The sequence below is a fragment of the Molossus molossus genome, unplaced genomic scaffold (genome assembly GCF_014108415.1).
Source record: "Molossus molossus isolate mMolMol1 unplaced genomic scaffold, mMolMol1.p scaffold_m16_p_1, whole genome shotgun sequence".
Taxonomy (NCBI): Eukaryota; Metazoa; Chordata; class Mammalia; order Chiroptera; family Molossidae; genus Molossus; species Molossus molossus.
Genome location: NW_023425344.1, coordinates 157,541,224 through 157,561,220, shown reverse-complemented (window position 1 = coordinate 157,561,220; position 19,997 = coordinate 157,541,224). Strand labels below are relative to the sequence as shown.

The window sequence follows — 19,997 nt, the reverse complement described above, 5'->3', positions numbered from 1 at the left end:
ATATATATATATATATAAAATCTTTGCTGAGGTAGACGCAGCCTTCTCAGCAGGCCTGCCCTGTGTCCTCAGGGGAAGCCTTTATCCAAGGCTACAGCAACAGCTGGAATCCTCATAAGACCAAACTTTGATGGCCAGGAAGGCTGGATCTTGCCATAGGGCAGAACTGATTTTGGGGGCGTGTATGATAGGCAGAGGTGGGAAAGGCTAGTTGATGAGTGCTGGAACCAGACCAGGAGTTGGAGCCCAATCTCTGCCCTGGTGGGCTCTCTCCAGGTACTCAGAGGCGGGATGGGGCCCCTCCGCTCACTGCCACTGTTTCCCCAGTGATGTAGCTGGCATCTTCAGAGCACAGGAAAGACACGATGCCTGCACATTCCTCTGGCTTGCCTATCCTGGGGTAAAAGGAAAACAAGGAAGGAAATAAAACTCAAACAGACCAGGTCCCTGACCTGGCCCACAGAGAATGAAATTAACTTAATAAGTATACGACGATTTTTCAGGACCAGTGTACAAGTCCACCAAATAGGGTTATCATTGATGATAACTTGTAATAGTTTAGTGTAAGCATAAATACTGTACTCTGCAAAAGCCACTATAAATTATAAATAATGTAGAGATACTTTGTTCTCAGGACACCAAAATCCAAAGTTATATAGATAAATTGGTGAGCAGCTATTTCATACTTCAAAGAATTTGTTTCACATGTGTGCATACTCGTCAAATGTCTGAGAGTCTGGAAGACAGTAAATGCTTTTTTTTTTTTTTTTTTTTTTTTTAATGACTCCTTTTGCACAGCTTCAATCCACAGACAACTTTTTCAGGAACCTATTTTTGTCCCTTAGAGTGAGGTTCATTGTGAGAATGGGCTCATTCTCAGTGTATCAGTGATTGGATAGTTGGGAACACTTTAACATAACTGCCATAGGATACTCCAGAGGTGGGGCAGAGTGGGTATCTCAAACCTACAAGGCTTGGATTAGTGGTTCTTCATCCTAACTACACATTGCAATCATCAGGAAGGCTTAACACCCCACCTCCCAAAAGATGCCCAGGTCCTACCTTGGACCAATTGAAAAAGAATCTCTGGGAGTGGGGCCTGAGCATCTGTAGTTTAATAAGCTCCCCAGCTGATTCTAATAGGCACCCAAGATTGAGAAGCATGAGGCTAGTCAATGACAGGGGCTCTAGGATGACAGTACCCTGACAGTGAGTTGTGAAGTAGGCCTACAGCTTATGCCTGACATCAGAATGGCTTTGGGAGCACTGTAGGCGGGTCTCTTTCCTTAAGTAGCCCTTGTTTGCACAGTAGTCCTTGAGGGATGAGGTGGAGAAGCTAAAGACAAGAGAGTTCCCAGAAGCCAGAAGTTGGAGAGAGGCAGGGAAATTAGAGGAAAGGGAACCAGATGAATGTGCCGGGACAGTTTGCCTAGCCCCGTGGGGAAGAGGCTAATTTTCTTAGGCAAGGGGAGTTTTGGGACTCAGTCTAAGCTCTTCAGTCCTTTTATTTGGGTTGTAGAATCATCAGCCTGAGCTTTGGAAACATGGTTTTTTTTTTTTATCCTCACCCGAGGACATTTTTCGATACAGTGATACCTCGGTTCTCGAACATAATTCGTTCCAGGAGGACGGTCGAGAACCAAATTGTTCGAGAACCGAAGCAATGAAACCAATAGGAAATAATGGAAACTGGATTAATTCGTTCCAAGCCCCAGAAAATGCCTATTTACTGGCCTAATTTGTATATAATATGTAGAAAAACATAAGTCTCAACAAGAAATAAAAGTGTACAGTATGTCTAAGGGTTAAATTCAGTGTAAAGCGTGACTCTCCACAAAGCGTGACTCTCTCCACAAAGCGTGACTCTCTCTCTGCACTCACACTGAGGACGCAAGCAAGGCGCGCTGGGCCGAATGAACGCCATTCGGCTCAACTCGGCTCATCTCGGAAGTTTGAGTTCCAAATATTTGTTCGGATTCCAAGACAAAAGTTTCTCGAATCTCCTGGTCGAATACCGATTTGGTCGAAATCCGAGGCGTTCGAGAACCGAGGTATCACTGTATTTTGTTCAGATAGAGTGAGAGGGAGAGAGAGAGAGAGAAACATCGACGTGAAAGGGACACATCGAGTGGCTGCCACCCACACGACCCAACCAGGGCCGGGGACAAACTGCAACCAAGGTACATGCCCTTAGCGGGAACCAAACCCGGGTCTCTCCGGACCGCAGGCCGACGCTCTAACCACTGAGCCAAACCGGCCAGGGCTGGAAACATGTTTTTTAATCAAAGAGAACCAAAAAAGCATGTTTTGATTTTGGTCCCTGGTAGCTAGGGATGCTTAGAGATGGAGGCAAACAGCCAGCTGGAGAGAGGAGTCAAGGCCTCTCCCAGAGCTCTTCTCTGCTGAAACCTGGGCATCTCTGTGTTGGTTTTTGCAATGGAAGCAGACTCCTTGCACACACCCCACTGTAGTGATGCAGGGTTCACGAACTTGTGAAGTGTGTGTGTTTGAGAAAGAGGAGAGCATTTCCCGGTTGTCTGTGGGACCAAGAGACACGAGATGTGGGCTGTGTGAGGGACCAGCCCTTTCTGTCTTTATTCCTAACTCCCTCTGGGACAGCCTTACCTTCTTATCCGTAGGGCTTCTTTTATGCTCTCCTCTCTTGCCTCATCCATCCACAACTGTAGGAAAAAGGGAATCTCTTTATGTGAAAGAAGAAGAGAGGGAGGGACAGAGAGGGGAGAGACTGCCCACCCTGATATCACTTGAGAGGAAGGGTAGAGAGAAGCCCTCTTTTTCCTTTCTAGTCTTTCCTAGTCCCCCGTCTCTCCCCACTGCCCTCTTCTGTTTCATTCTTTTCAGATTCGAGTGAGTCACTCCGCTGGGTCTCCCCAGTTCCCACCCACTTAGGGAGACATGAAACAGCGTGAGTAGAGTCTGAATATGTCAGTTTCTACCGCACACCTCAAGAAAGGAGCGGGTTTGGTCGGCACAGGTGGCTGGCATGGAGGGTGCTATAGAAAAGCCTGGGGAGGGGGGCAGAAGTGATTGGGAGCTCAGGACCCAGGCACTAGGCTTCCCCAGCAGGATGCAGGACTTCCCCTCCTCACCACATGGCTGAACTTAGTCTTGATGATTCCGGGTGCCAGGCAGTTCACATTAATGTTCTTTTGGGCCAACTCTATGGCCAGGTTCTTGGTGAGACCCAGCAAGGCTGTTTTACTAACATTGTAAGGGCCCAGGGCCTGGGGAAAGGAGAAGATGGGTTAGTCTCTTTGTTTCTGGTTTATTCTTGGTTCTTATTGGAAGACAAAAAGGATAGTAGATAATAGGACATCTCCTGTAATGGGGAGGGGGGGGGTCCCAGTTAGAAAACTGTCTTGTGGCTAAACCTCCCCTAGGTTGGGGTTCGTGGAGGCAATGCATCTATTTTATGGAAAGGGACTTGGTGGTGTGATTCCAAAGGGGACACAGACTTCTTAGGGTGACTGGAGGGTGGAAAGGTGCAGGATGGAGGGGATAGAAATAGCAGAGAAAGGGATTCTTACAGGAAATGGGGTGTAGGCTGCTAGGGAGGCCACAATCACCACGGAGCCGCCTCTGGAAAAAGAAGAGAATGACCCTTTTCCCAGCCCTCAGAACCCCCTGCCCTCAGACCACGTGGGGCCTGTTGCACCCAGGCTCCCTCTCATTCTCTGTACCCTCGTTTCTCCATCTCTGGCACCACTGCCTTTGTCATCAGGGCTGTGGCCTTCACATTAATCTCCAGAATCTGAAACCGAGAGAAGAGGGGAGACAGCATGAGGGGAGAGAACAGGAGAGGTAGGGCAATGAGCAGTCATAATAGGGTCCCTAAGATCTGCTTGTTAGGGCTGCCGGAGATCCTACAGATAATCTTACAAGTGAAGAAACCAAGGCCCAGGGAGAAGTGTCTTTCACCAGCATATTCAGCTAGAGAATGAAATATTAGGTTTGAGTGAGAAAGAATGGGAGCCTGGTTCCTGTTTCCTAGCTAGCCAAGTATGATTTGGCCTAGAATGGACCCAAACTCTCAGGGCTACTTTGGATTTGAGCTGGATTTTCTCTGTTTCTTCTTACTAGGGAGAGCCTGGAAGTAGGTTGGCCTCCTGGCCACGCTTCTCAGGGAAATGTGGCCTGACCTCGGGTCCCAGCACTCCTTTGGCTCCCGAGTTCAGAGAGTGAGATGCTCTGGGCCCTCCAGGATGGACTGTCCGGCTGAACGTTTTTTGGAAAGTGGGATCATGAGGAGGCACTTTTTGGGGTAGCTGGGGCATAGGCTGCACTCAAAACCTCATACCCATAATTTAAAACAGAAAAACTTTTTATTTTGAAAAATTTCAGTCTAACAGAAAAGTTGAAAAAGAAGTACAATGAAGATCCTAAAGGATCTTTACATTTTGCTCCATATGCCGTATCTATGTATTTACACAGTTTTTTCCCCCCCTGAACCACTGAAGGTTAAGTTGCAGATGTCATAATGCTCTAACCCTAAATACTTATGGATATTCTTTAAGAGACCATAATCCATGATTACAACCAAGAAATTTAGTACTGATAATAATGATTTTGCCTAATGAGTTGTCCGTAATAAAATTTCCCCAGTTGTCTCCCAAATGTCCTTATTTTAAGAATCCAAGGAATCAAGAATCAACCCTGGCATTTGGATTTGATGTACTGTGAAATATTTTTAAAATGCAAACTAAACAGAAAAATTACTTGGTTTAAAATTATTTTCCTGTGGTCTCCATTCAGACTGCTCATGAAAGATGTTTTTCTGCTTTACGGAATATCAGTGGGGAACTGACTCACTGAAGGGCACTTGGCACTGTGGTCTCTGTATCTGGGAAAACACTGATGAAGCACATTTTTTTTTAAAAATTCTCACCCGAGGACATTTTTGCATTTATCTTCAGATAGAGTGGGAGGGAGAGAGGGAGGAAGAAAGAGAGAGAAACATCGATGTGAGAGACACACATCGACTGGTTGCCACCCACACAACCCAACCGGGGCCGGGGATGAACTGCAACTGAGGTACATGCCCTTAGCGCAGCCGTTCTCAACCTTCCTAATGCTGCGACCCTTTAATACAGTTTCTCATATTGTGGTGACCCCCCACCCTAAAATTATTTTCGTTGCTACTTCATAACTGTAATTTTGCTACTGTTATGTCTTAGGCAACCCCTGTGAAAGGGTCATTCGACCCCCAAAGGGGTCGCGACCCACAGGTTGAGAACTGCTGCCTTAGCGGGAACCGAGCCCGGGACTCTCTGTTCCGCGGGCCGACGCTCTAACCAATGAGCCAAACTGGCCAGGGCTGAAGCACCACCTTTTAGTATTCTTAAACTTCAGTGTTGAGACATTACTGATGATATCAGAAGAAAAAAACAAAACCATGGGCAATCACAAAAAACCTAGCATTTCCAAATCATGTGGGAATATTCACCTTGATAAACAAAGACAACTATTTTAATTAAGGCTTTATAATGAAAGAATGTAGGTGTGTGAAATATAGTATAAATATAGTGTAATTATACATGCTCACATAAAACCCAAAGTCCACACTTGAATTTAGACATCTGGATCTCTAATGTTCTTGTTGCAGTTAAGAAGAACAGAGTGCAGGTCTTTTTCAAAGGCTGTATGTTACAAAGCGGCAACTTAAGTCATTTCACCAGAACTAGTATTTCACTTAACTCGCAGCTATTAAAGTTTTCCAACTAACGAGAAATACTCTTTTTTGCAGCTGAAAAAGGGGACAGGTGGTGTGCAAATTTAAGTGTATTAGTTATTGGCAGATTTCCTGCCCTATCTGCTGGAAGTAAACCAGGAAGAGCCTGGATACGCCTGGATAAGGCAGGGTAGGGGGTGGGGTGTAGGGAAGAAGGCGGCTAGCAAGGAGCAAACAGAAGACAAAACTGGGAGAAGCAGCAGTGAGAGAGAAGGGCAGGGAGAGAGGAAGCCACCCCCCAGCAGCCCTTTACCAGGTGCACGGCAAATTGCAAGGATTCCTCACAGTTACATGGCACTTGGCAAACGCATTCTAAAAGCAGACTGAGTTTGTGCTGTTTTCCGAGGCCCGCCCCTTGCTGCTTTAACCCCCTTACCTTGTCCCACACCTCCTCGGTGACATCCATTAGGTTTCCAAAGAAAGGGTTGACGGCAGCATTGGAGACCAGGATGTCAATGCCCCCATAAGCCTTCACAGCCTGGAGAGAGTAAGTTCTGATTCAGGGCTTCGGGTCGGTTGGGACGTGCATTTGTCAACGTTGATAAAGAATTCCTTCTTAGGACCAAAATGATATCAAAATGACATCTGTTTCTTGAAACATTTTCCTCCAAAGCTCCCCTAACCTCTGCTGCTAAACACTTAGTCGTCTAATTTCTTTGGCATCTTTTCTTCCTTCCCGCACTTCTTCTAAGGCTGTTGCTGACCCTATGCTCTTTACACTTTCTCTTTGGGGAGCTCCTTTATTATCATGGCCTTGCTGTCAACTCAAAATCTATTTCTAGACCCTTCTTTTCACAGAGTCCCAGCCCCATTTCTCCAAGTGCTTACTGTCCAGTTCTCCTTGATATGACTTACCATTATCTCAAACTCGACCTGTCCACACCTACCTGGAGAAACTGGTTTAAATAGACTCACAGAAAGTTACCACTGGCAGGGCCCTTTAGGCCGTCTGGCCCCATGGCCTCATGGTGAAGGTGATGACACTGAGCTCCAGGGAAGTTGATTTCTCAAGATCCTGTAACTCAGTAATGACATGCTGGGGCCGGCTTTTGGTCTCTGGGAGAGGTGAAGTGATTTGCTTCGGGTGCATAGCTAGTTAGTGGTGGCAGAACTGATATCTGTCTGATAGGAGAGACATCAGCCTGGGCTTAAAGCAGTTCCATACTTAGTTATAATGCTGCCCCCCATTCCTGCCTTCTTTTTTTTTTTTTTGGCTCGGAAGCATGGAAGATTCAAGGCAGAGCTGAGATTGAAACTGGGAAAACCAAGAAAGGTAGCATCTCACCTCCTTAGTAAATTGGAAATAGGTGGTGGCAGACATGTGCTGGAGTAATGACTGGCCAAACAGAATCTGCCAACAATATACCACCCTGAAATCAGACTTTGCATTTGCGCAGAACTGGCAAATTTAAAAAAATCCTCATCCAAGGATATGTTTTTATTGGTTTTTAGAGCAAAAGGAAGGGAAAGAGAGAGAGACACATACACACACACGGATTGGTTGCCTCCTGTACATGCCCTGACTAGGGATTGAACTCGAAACCTAGTTATATGCCCTGACCAAGAATCGAACCTGCAACCTTTAGGTGTATGGGATGATGCTCCAACCAACTGGGCCATACTGGCCAGGGCCAGAACTGGCAATTTTGATGCCTGGGGCAAGCAGCAGTAAATGGGCCCTCAGTCAACTTTGTGCTTCACAATTTGACACAGGGAGGGGTGTTATTAACAGTGTGTACCATCTGCTAGCTCCCATTTTAACTAATTATTCTTGCTAACTAGGTGCTAAGCTCAGATGTTTCTATACCACTGAAGGAACGCCCGAGCTCTCAACATGTAAATTTCACAAAAAATTTAAAATCCATAATCTTTTAAAACCAGTATCAATACTTTCTTGCACTCTCTAAATTTTGGTGTCCTGGCACAAAGCCCCAGTTACTTACCTTGGCTCTGTGTAAGTCTGGCCTATGGGCTTACGACTAGGAAAGTGCAGAATGCATCAGAAAGTGATGTGTGCTGTGCCCTGTGCATGTGTGTTGGTGGGGGGAGAAGGTGGTGGATTGCACCAGAATCACCTGGACCGATTTCCATTTCTGCTGTGCAGCGCACCCCACTCCCAGGCCTGTCAGCATGGATAGGAGGCGGGGTTTTGACTGAACAGAGATAAAGAACCATAGAAGATTAATGAGAAAGGTATTCTGACTACTCAGCTGGTGTCTTCTAAGTCTTTCTCTAAGTTGTGTGATGAGTACACAACAGTGGTTTGCTCTGTGTTCTGATAGGTATATTTTTTAGAAAATAGAATCAAGGGGAGAAGCGGCTGATCTGGTTTCCACTCACCACGCCTTTGAGAAGCTTCAAGGTGCAGATGAGGAGGCTGCTGGGTCGTAACTCTCCTCAGGGCAGCAGCTTTCCTCATTACAGGGTGACAGCTGGCAGTAGGCAGAACACATCTCAAAGTGCTAACAAGTATCCTACTATTCTCCACCCTGACATTGCCCTGAGAGTCATTTTGACTTATCCCTCATGTTCCCCGTTTCTTGACACTGGGTTAGAAAGAAAATCTTGGTTGGTTCCACTCAATGTCTCTTGAACAGATCCATTCTGGTCCCACCACCACTGCTCTTGATCTGAATGACAGCAACAGCTTACTCGCTGATGTCCTTGGCTCAGAGTTTTCTCTACTCCAATATAGTCAAATTCTCTTTCTTTAATAACCATTTTCATCTTGCTTAAAACCTCACATGGCCTCTCAAGGATGTCTAAACTCCTTCCCACCAGGCCAGCATACCAGCGCTCATGAGCCTGTGCTCTCTGCCATGGGGCTGACAGTGCTCCCCTCTTCCCTTCAGTCCCTCCTTGGCTGTCTGCTCATTTTGCAGGGTCATCTGGAATCCTGTCCTATCCCATCTGTCCATCCCACCCACTCCTCGAGGTCTAGCTCAAGCCCCACTGTTAGGTCAGGGCTGCAAGACAGATGGGGATGAGAGGTGGTTTTCCTGGCAGGATTTTGACATTAAGCTGCTACATACTCTCATATGGCTAGTCACTAATTGGTCCAGGATCCCAGATGGCTCCCTTCAACCTCAGGATCGAGGTCCCAATCTCAGGCTCTGTCCAGCAGCCTATGCCAGACAATGTGACCTTCTTGGACCGACATTTAGCTCTCTCCAATGCACATGCGAGGATTCCCAAAGAGTTCCTTAAGAACGGAATAACCTTATGCCATCTACTATTGTTTAACATCCCCCTTTTCTAAGATTACCCACATTATTTCTGCCAGCCTTCCAGTTGGTTAGTATAATCCCACACTTTCCATTCTTGGGTATATTCTCCCTTCCACTCCAGGGAATAAAGTGTAGGCTCTATGCCTGAGAGAAGGGGAGCCTCCTTTGCCAGATGTTCATATTTTCTTGAGTAGCTGTAAGGCTGGTGCCAAGTACCAACTCTGATGCGGGCTTAGATCCGTCTTTGAGAATCAAGTCCAAGTGAGAACCCAAGGCTTGCCCTGACCATAATGGGGAACTGCCTGGTAGTCTGTAGGCAGCTTCACAGGTATGGGTTGATTCACGGCTCCTTTTTACGGCTGTGGGACCTTGGGATATGGCTCCACCCTTCTGAGCAGAGTGTAAACAGGGAGAATAGTCCTTGCCTTGTTTGGGTTGTTGTCAGGTTTAGATATAACCTGTGTAACACTCTGAACAAAGTAAATGGCACTCAGTAGGTGACTGAAACCTGGTGGGCTTCCTCCTGCAGGTTCCCAGGGACTGCTTCTACACTGAAGAACAGGGGAGTGCTCATTTGCTCACAGATGGGAACATCTATTTTCTGATTGTATCTACCCTTCTCATCTGCCCAATTAGATTGGAAACTACTAGAGAACCAGGACCAGCTGTTTTTTTGGGTGCCCACAAGGGCTGATGCAGGGTTGAAGCATCAGAGTGGTTTGTAATTCTCTGACTGGGATGGGAGGATTCTTAGAGACATAACGGAAAGGCACACAATGAAAGCGTGCTGATGAATTGGTGTGAGTATGCAGAACACGCTGTTACGTTTTAGTTAATAGTGCTGGCTTGGATCACACCACTGATGTCCAGGAAAGCAGGAAGGAGGCTCAGGCTGGCTCCCTTCTGCCACCTCCTGGCTCTGTGCCCATATCCTTGTGGCTCACCGTGGTCACCAGCCGGTCTCGGTCTTCAGCCTTCCCCACGTGGCACACAGTGCCAGTCACACTCAGCCCCTCCCCCTGCAGCGCTGCCACTGCCCGGTCCACATTCTGCTGCTTCCGGCTGCTGACCACCACGTGGGCCCCGTCCTGGGCCAGACGCCGAGCGATTGCGAAGCCGATCCTGTGGGCGGAGAGATACAGACTGTCAGGGCCAATGTAGGGAAGAGGTTGAAAGCATGGGCTCCAGAGTCAGGCTGCCACGGTTTGAATTCTAAGCTCTCCTTTTAGGCACTCGTTTACTTATTTTTCTTAGGGTTTTGGCTCTCAGATTAGGTTCCCAGAAAGTGACATCACCTTCCACAGTCCCCATCACCAGGTACAGGCCGCATACTCTGTAGGGACTCACGGGAAAGAAATGAGCTAGGGATGTAGCAGCAGCTACTTCTATGATTGGAGGGCCTTACTCAAGAGAGCCCTGCCTCCAAATATGTTCCTTACTAGTCTGCATCATCTCAAAAATCTATCGTTAGTTATGTTTTAGGGTGCATGTGAAAGGGTAGGTCTCTGGTTAAAAATGTAAACTTTTTTTTTTATTTATCCTCACCAGAGGACATTTTTGCATTCCTCTTCAGATAGAGCGGGAGGAAGAGAGAGAGAAACATCCAGTGGTTGCCACCCACACAACCAGGGCTGGGGACAAACTGCAACCAAGGTTCCTGCCCTTAGTGGAACCGAACCAGGGACTCTTTGGTCCATGGGCAGATGCTCTAACCGCTGAGCCAAACCGGCCAGGGCAAAAATGTAACTTTTTCCATTACTCTCATGAGAGTAAGGGTTACACATTTTGCAATTGTTAGCCATTAGCATTTTGAATACATTTATATTTTAGATTTGTGTAGAGCTGTTGTCTAGCAAAGACCTGTGGGAATGAGAAGCAGTACAGACAAGAGTGGTGGGTGAGAGACAGGCTGGGCAAGGGAGGCCAAAATGTACTCAGCCAAACAAAAATCTGGATACACGAGTCTTTGCCCTGTCTAGGTAAGAGGCGCGGTTCTGGGAAACGTGTCGGGGGCCCAAATGGGGTGTGTGGAACATTTCCATAGTCGATGGAAGCAGTGGGATATTTTTGAAATCTGGGCTGTCTTGAACTTCTGGTGTTTGGTCTTCCTAGACTCGAAGTGGGGCCGGTTGACTGGGGCAGCCCGGAGCTCTGTGACACTGGGGTGAGGGGGGCAGCACTGAGCGGGCGCAACGGCGTCAGAGGCAGCAGTGCCAGGAGATGCCGAGGGCTGCAGGCCAACCACGTGGCCCCTTACATCCGGGCCGCCTGGGAAAACCAGGACACAGCCCGGCCCGGAGGTAAAGGACAGGCATTGGCACCCGTTTCCAGACAGCAGGGGCCCTCAAAGCCTCCGGCCCGGGCACTCACCCGTCGGTGGAGGCCGTTACTAGGGCCACCTTGTTCGCGAGCGGGTCCCGGCGCGTCACCCTGGAGCTGGCCATCCGCAATGACTTCCACGCCCGGACACAGGCGCCCAGCAGCAGTCCCGCCTTATGCATGGCGCCGGTGGTGCAAGGTTCCGTGCTGGTGGGTGGGGAGGTGCGAGGGGCGGGCCGGCTCCAGGCTCCGGCCCGCCCCTCCGCTGGCCCGCTCCTCCCGCTCCCGCCCTCCGCGCGGGGAACAGGCTGTGGTTGCGGGCGCCCCCTGCCGGCTGTGTGCCTCGCAGCCCTCAGCTCTGCTCTGGCGGGTGTGGGACAGCGCTGTCTGTCCAGATTTCCTGAAGGGCCCGCCCCTCACTGCAGGAACCCACAGACTTCCTCGCACCCCCACCTCCCACATCTGCTGGTCCACGTCATTTTTCGGGGGGCAGGGTGGGGAAGTAGCTTTGAGTTGGTTGCTTTTGCTTCCCAGAATCTCAAGATGGACCTTCTCTGAAAAAGTCTGGGTCTAAATATGTGACAGCCCATAAGAGGGCAAACATTTTGAGATTGCCCAAGGAGGTGAGGCCTGTGGTCCCTGTGGATTCACTACATGAGGGTCTCAGGTGAGGGTGGAGGAGCCTGGGAGAGAGACCTGATGGGAAGCATCTGGGCTAGACCTGGCACTGCCCTTACACTCTAGCTCAAGGTCTCCTCCATCGAGACAGGCCTGGAGGGCAGATTCTGGTCACTGTGATAACCAGTGTGCAGGGATAAAGATCCTGGCTGGACAGGACCTCTTGTACCCGTTATCCAAAGAGGACTTCCCCATTATGCAGGGCCTAAGTGGTAGCTGAAAGGCCACCCAATCAGTGGTGGGAATATAGAGAACTCATTTCTCAACAATCATCAAGTCCCCAGGTCTTAGCCTCCATCCAAGTTCAATAAATATTTGTTGAATGTAAAAGCACTTTATAAACTGTAAACTGCTAAACATAGTAATTATTGCCACCATAAAGTAATTATTATTGCTGCCACAGGCCAGAGTCTTCATCTGTAAACTGAGAATGCTGGAGTGGATGATGAATAAAGTCCTCTCCAGCTATAAATTCTGTGCCCAAGACTTCAGCCTCCACTTCTGCCAAGTGGGCTGAAATGATCTCCCTCTAGGGTTTCTGGGAGAATTAATAAATCTGCATGGCTTATGGTACACTGCAGAAAGGCCCTGGCAGACCCAAGTGCCAGTGTCTGAATTGGTTTAATCCAGTGGCCTCCAAAAGATAGGCTGAGAAGTAGTACTGATCCATGGCAAAGTTTTCATTAGTTCAAGGCAAAATGAGGAAAATAAAAAAAATGTAGTGAGTTCCATAAAGCCAAGCTTATTAAACTTAACAGATACTCCTTTATTTTGGGATAAACTTTTGCATTGTGTGTGTGTGCACCCTCATGTGTTGTCTTTTTGTTAAGAAAAGATGATGAAAGCAGATGGTAGGTTGAGAAAAGTGTAGTTTGTTGGTGAAATTACCAGTTTGGCAGCCCTGTGTCAGTCCCTACAATTGAAGGGGAGAGAATGCTGGTTTGTAAGACTCAGTTTTAGGGGTTGCTGTTTAATCGAATTTATACTTGCTAAAGATTCATTTAGTATATGTATAGGTCAGCTGATTAGCTAAAAAAGGGATTTCAGCAGTCAAAATGGGGTGTTTGGGTAGCAAGTGATATAACAACACACGATGGATTTATAGTATATTCCTCAACCAAGAAGTTACAGTTTCAGTACTCAGCACATCCCAATGAGATAAGAGAGCTTAAGTCTAATTTTCCCATATCCGGGGAAAACTGACTCTCTCACTGGTGCCCTTCAGTCTGAAACTCATGAATTATTGACAGGCTGGATAGTGTGACACTGTTCTTCCTCTTCCCCTGTTCAGAGCTAATGCACTGTGGGAACTCTTCCCAGCCTGGGGCTGGGTGGAGGGTGTGTAGGAGGGCTGGAGTAGGGCTTATCAGGGCTTTTGGATCAAAGGGACAGGTCCGAAGGGCAAATTTGATCTCTCATCACCCCTTGCCCAGATGTAGGCAGCTAGATCCAGGAGCTCTCTGTTGGGGGGAGGGGGAGGGAGATCACCCTCCAAAGAGAAAAGGGTCCTGGGAAGAGAATTCTGGCCTGGGAGCTCTGAACATTGGCCTCTCCTCATCTGGGCCAGGTCGATATTTGGCCTCTAGCACCACTTAGGAGAGCACAGGGGACACTAGGGAGTTGATCTGAAAAGAAAAGGGTAGAAGTGTGGGGATCTCTAGCTCCTACGCCTCCTCAAGTTGGTTTGTTGATGATGGGGGTAGGGCATTTTAGGGGAAAATACCTGGGTGTGTTGGAGTCTCCTTGAAATGGGAACTTTAATAGGCAATGGGGTTGCTCTTATATGGAGGTGGTACCATCTACAGATGTGAAGAAACGTTTCTGTGATTGAGGACCAGACTCCTATCTTCTTCAAGGGCTGACAGAAGAAAATTCACCTGGGATGGAATTTAAATCTTGGGTTTTGCACTAGCCATCCCAGATTGGTTATTAGTTCATGTATCATCATTTGACACAAGTTAGGATTGGGCAGTGTGGGAGAGCTGGAGATAGCAAGTTTTATTGAACACTTTCCAAGTGCTGGCAAAGGTTGGGTGCTTTCTATAAATTTTATTGAATATTTCCAATCCAGTGAGGTAGGCGTTTTAATTTCCATCTGTGAAATCACAGTGACTCATGACAATCTGACCACCACCAATGTCAAATAGCTACACCTAGTTTTTCTGATATTGTTGGAGAATGACAGTTTCTTAGAAATTAATTTTCTCTACATTGGAATTTTACTTTCATCATCAATGTGTCTCAGTTTTCATCATTAAAATATCTATTCTTTAAATCATAAAAATAATGCATGTTTATGATTTTAAAAGAGGTTATAAAGTGAAAGTAAACAAGTAACTCTTCCCTATGCTTCTTTTACCTATTTTCCATTAGCACTTGGTCTTGTGTATCCTTCCAGAAACTTCCTATGTATTTATGTGCATTTTTCCTTTAAACATGTTCCCATGAATGGAATGACACTATACTTCACTGGTCCCTTCAAATCACTGGTTTCTTTTCTTGCTTCCTTTCTTCTTTTGTTTCTTAAAATACATCTCAGAGACTGTTCTGAGTGGTGCTCAATAGATCTACTCTCTTCTCTCTCCCTTTAAAAATAGCTGTGCAGTATCCCATTGTGTGGGTATCCCAAAATTTATTTAGCCAGTCTGCTACTGATGAACACTGAAGTAGCTACCAGTGTTTTGCTATTTCAAACAATGCTACAATGAACAAACTTGGATATACATTTTTTGTGTTTGATACAAATCTGTTTATACCTTGGGTTAAATGTTTTAAATGGATGACTATGGTCAAATTTCCTTTAAAAGCAATTCTGATGGATTTGTTTTTCCACAGTGAATTTATCTTCTTGCTGTCCTGCCCTCTTATACATTGACGTAGAAAGGTTTCAGCTTTGGTTGATGTTGTAAGCTCAGTGATAAGTGTTGACATACCCTGGCCTCAGGGCTGGGAGCCCGTGAGGAGAGGTGTGTCCCACTGACCTGCAGCTCACAGAACTGAGGCATATTTAGTTCTGCCCACATTTGGCATGAGAATGCCAACCCAGCATTGCCAGATCTTAGGATTTCTAAACAGAAGGTAGAAATCTGGATTTTAATATGACATATTTGATGTTTAACTGTTGACAGGTAATTTATTTAAAAAAACAACGCACAAACAAAACAGTGAATGGATCTGTAGATGCCCGAGACTGACACAATCTCTGCCTATTTAAATGTAATGGATTATTAATTTTGTGAGATAATACTCTATCTAGAATCTCATAATTCTGTTGCATAGCTTACTCAACTTCTGATTTTTCAGTGATTTCTGTCCTGGCCAGTTTGGCTCAGCAGTTAGAGTGTCAGCCCACGAATCAAAGAGTCCCAGGTTCGATTCCAGTCGATGGCACATACCTCAGTTGCAGTTCATCCCCGGTCCTGGTTGGGGTCGTGCAGGAGGCAACCAATTGATGTATCTCTCTCACATCGATGTTTCTCTCTTCCTCCCTCCCACTCTAGTGGAAGATAATTGGAAAAATATTCTTGGGTGAAGATTAAAAAAAAAAAAAAAAGGTGATTTCTCCTGCTTGCCCTTAGGTAGTTGTTTGTGAACACTGTTTAGAAGTCATCCACCAGTGTCTGTATAGGTCTTTTACAGGAACTCTGTATAGCAGCAGGCAAAAGGTTCTATGAGACTGGCTTCTCTCCTCCTTCAGACCCAGGATTGCTTTCAACTGCTGTGTTTGGGAAGAGGTGGTGGTGGTGGTGGTGGTGGTGGTGGTGGTGGTGGGGTACCCCTCAGTCTGGCTCCGTCTTGAGTCTCAGCGCTCTCTGCTGCTGGTCACTTCTGGGAACTCAGGATTCTAACCCTGGTGTGGTTTCAATGTGGAGCCTAAGATGCAGAGACGGGATGGGAAAGGGCACGCCTTCCCAGCTGCCTTACCCCTTTAATTCCTCATGATGTCATTGCACCAAGAACTTCACTAGGGATTTGGAGGTGGAGTAAAATCCAATATAGAGGGACAAATCTCCAAACAGGACGACTAAGACTTCCCATTGAGTCCTTTATGGGCACAACCAAATTCCTAGTCCTGTTTTCAAAACTGCGGGGTTTCCCCTTTCCTCCCTCAGTGACAGTCCCTGTGCAGATATGGAGATGCAGATAACAGCTCAGATCCTCTTTCTAGAAAGGACTTGCTGGCTGCTGAGACTCTGATTAGCTGTGAGCCTCCAGCTGACAGTTAACTCCTTCTGCGGGTGGTCCCAGCCAGTGACTGAGCAGGATGGAGGTGCGGTGGTACAGAGACCTCGTCCTCTTGCCTAACGTGGGGCTCCTCTAGTGGCCGCTTCTGCTTTGGAGCTTTCTCTTGGTATTTGCCAGATTTGCATTGGGTGGTCTAATGTTCCTCTTTCTCAATCCTGCTTCTGCCTTTTTCTTTTCACAGGTGTTACTCTAACTAAACCTTTAGACTCCTAACTCCAGCCAGGCATCAGCCAAGCTGAGGACTCACTGACAGTCTCCTTTCTTCAGAATCTTTCCAATGCAAGCCGCCCCTCCCAGCACACTGGGGTGTTCTCCCGGAGGATCTAGGACCTGTCCTTTCCCCGCATTCAGAGCTTCAGGGCATTCTGCAGCAAGAGTCCTGTCACTACAGTTCCTGCCAGTTTGGGTTGTTGGATGGGGGGCTTCGGTAGAAAATGGCAGGGTGGGCTGTGGCAGTCTAAGGCCCACGCAACAGTGCAGTTCCAGCCCTGGAGCTCTACGTGTTTTTCTTCAAGATTTCTCTGCTAGTCTGAGGTGAAGAACCGTCCCCTCACTCCTCCCGAGGTATTCCACCTTCCTGTGAGGAATTTCCAGATCAACTTCGGGCACGCACCCAAGAACCAGCAGCAGTTTTTAGGGACAATGCAGTCTAAATCCAGTTCCCTAGAGGTGCCAGCCAGCCTTCTCAGGGATAACGTCTGACATTGTTATGCAAAGCAGTTCCAGTTCTCTGGTCGTGCTGAGCTCGGCGTGAGAGGCAGGTGGTGTGAAATGAATAAGGCCCATCACAAGCCTTGCCAAAGGACAGGGCAGTAGTACTTCTGAGGGCTCTCTCTTTGTTGGGCTAGATCAAATTTTTGAGTAAAACTGCTTTCGTTTCAATCACTGCAAAGGAAGTGGGGGTGGTTCAAGAATGTATTATCCTTTGGCCCGACTGGTGTGGCTTAGCAGCTGAGCATTGACCCATGCACCGAGGTCGCCGCTTCGATTCCCGGTCAGGGCACATGCTCAGGTGTGAACCCGATCCCCAGTGGGGGGCATGCGGGAGGCGGCCAGTCAATGTTCTCTCTCATTGATGTTTCTATCTCTCTCTCCTTCTCCCTTCCTCTCTCTCTAAAATCAATAAAGAAAAAAAGAAGAAGAATTTATTATCCTTCTGCCTTGAGCAAACCCTCAGGAATGAACTGAATGGGTGGGTTGGTCCTGGGTACAAATGCTCTGCTCACTCATTTTTAATTTAATGACACAGGGATTGTTCTTACCTATTGATACTTCATAAAAAACAACAAGGCCCTGGCCAATTTTGCTCAGCGGTTGGAGCATTGGCCTGTGGACCAGAGAGTCCCGGGTTCAGTTCCCGCTAGGGGCACATACAAAAAAAAAAAAAAAAAAAAGAAAAAGAAAGAAAAGAAAAAAAACCAACAATAACAAGGAATCATACAATATACACTTTCTATACTTAAAAGAACCTTCCTTTATTTATTTATTTATTTATTATTTTTTATCCTCACCTGAGGACACTTTTCCATTTTTTGTTCAGATAGAGTAGGAGGGAGAGAAAGGGGGAGGGAGAGAGAGAGAGAGAGAGAGAGAGAGAGAGAGAGAGAGAGAGAGAGAGACATTGATGTGAAAGGGACACATTGAGTGTCTGCCACCGGCACAACCAACCATGGCCGGGGACAAACCACAACTGAGGTACATGCCTTAGCGGGAACCAAACCCGGGTCTCTCTGGACTGCAGGCCAACATTCTAACCGTTGAGCCAAATCAGCCAGGGCTATTTATTTATTTTTTAGAGAAAGAGGAAGGGAGAGAGAAACACCAATCGGTTGCCTCCTGCATGCCTCCCACTGGGGAGCAAGCCCTGAACCCGGGCATGTACCCTGACTATGAATTGAACTGGGACCTCTCAGTCCATGGGACGATACTCAATCTACTGAGCCACACCAGCCGGGCAATAACACCTTTATTTTGATGTAATTATAGGGTCACAGTAATTACAGACTCAAAAGTAGTACATAGGGACCCCATGTCTTCTTCCTCCAATTTCCCCCAATAGTGACATCTTACAGTCGTGACATCCGTAGTACAATAGCATGACCAGGACACTGACATTAGTTCAGTACTATTTGAACTGAAGTCCTTATTCAGTGTTCATTATTTTTTATGTGCCCTCATTTGCGTGTCAGTGTGTGTGTGTGTGTGTCAGTGTGTGTGTGTGTGTGTGTGTGTGTAAGCACAAGCACGCAGGCTCCTTTACTTCTTGGTACACCTTGGCGATCTTGGCCTAGCAGGTCATACTGATCTACTTTTTTATTCCTTCTTTCATCATCTGGATGGACTCTCACTTATCAGTCCCCCACTGAAGTCCACTTTAGTTGTTTATGTCTTTTCTCTACTACATATGATGTTGTAATAACAATTTTGTACACATAGCTAGGAGAACTTGTACTAAGCCCAGGTAAATAGTTGAAGTGATTTGGCAAAGGATATGTACCTTTGACACTTTGATAGAAATTGCCAATTGCCCTCCAGAAAAGCTGTTTAGGGAACTTCCCTAAAACGGAAGGAGCCTGCGTACTTGGCACACACACACACACACACACATCCACACACACACACACACACACACACACACACACACACATACACATACATACACACACATAATGACACACAAATGAGGGCACATAAAAAATAATGAACACCGAATAAGGACTTCAGTTTAAATAGTACTAAACTATTGTCAATGTCCTGGTCATGATATTGTACTACGGATGTCACCACTGTAAGGTGATTCAGGGGGATAGTATCCATTTCATCACACCCTCAGAGTGCTCAGTTTCACAAACATTTTCATGTTTGCCAATCTGGGTGAAAAAATTTTTTTAATATTTACTTTTTTTATTAAATTGATTGTATATTTTTTCAAATGTTTACAGATATTTGTATATCTTACTTTATAAACTACTTTTTCATGTCCTTTGTCTACTTTTATTGGGTTGTTTACATTTTTCTTGTTTATTCTTATACATTCTTTTATTTAAAATTTTTTTTTCTTTATTGATTTTAGAGAGACAGAAAGGGAGAGGGGGAGAGAGATAGAAACATTGATGAGAGAGAACATCCCACGATGGGGATTTGGCCCACAACCTAGGCATGTGCCCTGACTGGGAATTGAACTGGTGACCTCTTGGTGCATGGCTCGATGTTCAACCACTGAGACACACTGAATAGGCTATTCTTATACATTCTTTATAAAAGGAAATTAATCATTTGGCTTATGTGTTACCAATATTTTTCTGTTTGACTTTTTTTTTTTTTAACTTTTTTTTTTATCCTCACCCAAGGACATTTTTTTTTTTCCATTTTTTTGTTCAGATAGAGTGGGAGGGAGAGAGAGAGAGAGAAACATTGATGTGAAAGGGACACATCGAGTGGCTGCCTCCCTTACGACCCAACCAGGGCCAGGGACAAAACTTTTGAATGTATGTCTTTTTAATACCATGTAGATATTTAAAAATTTTTATGGAATCAAATTTATTTATCTTTTCTTTTATGGCTTCTGAATTTCATGGCATGCTTAGAAAGGTCTTTCTACTCCAAGAGGATAAAAAAATTTATGTTTTTGTGTAGTTATTCAATGTTGTCTGTGTGTGTGTGCGTGCACATGTATTTAAATCTTTGGGCCATTTAATATTTGTTCTTGTATGAGAAGTGAGAAAGATCCAGGTTAATTTTTTTCCCAAATGGATAATCAATTATCTTAGCATTTTTTG

The 19,997-nt window shown here is 46.1% G+C and overlaps 1 protein-coding gene across 1 annotated transcript; it reads right to left on the bottom strand.

Annotated features, from left to right (window-relative positions):
- Nucleotides 1–20: 20 nt before the first annotated feature.
- On the bottom strand, nt 21–11,489 carry LOC118628500 (dehydrogenase/reductase SDR family member 4). The gene is made up of 8 exons (XM_036259495.1): nt 11,347–11,489; nt 9,921–10,098; nt 6,126–6,227; nt 3,702–3,772; nt 3,549–3,600; nt 3,111–3,245; nt 2,626–2,681; nt 21–395 (listed from the first exon to the last, which is right to left on the bottom strand). The coding sequence occupies exons 1-8, from the start codon at nt 11,475–11,477 to the stop codon at nt 281–283; spliced, it is 840 nt and encodes a 279-aa protein (XP_036115388.1). The 5' UTR covers nt 11,478–11,489; the 3' UTR covers nt 21–280.
- Between the last annotated feature and the right edge of the window lie 8,508 nt (nt 11,490–19,997).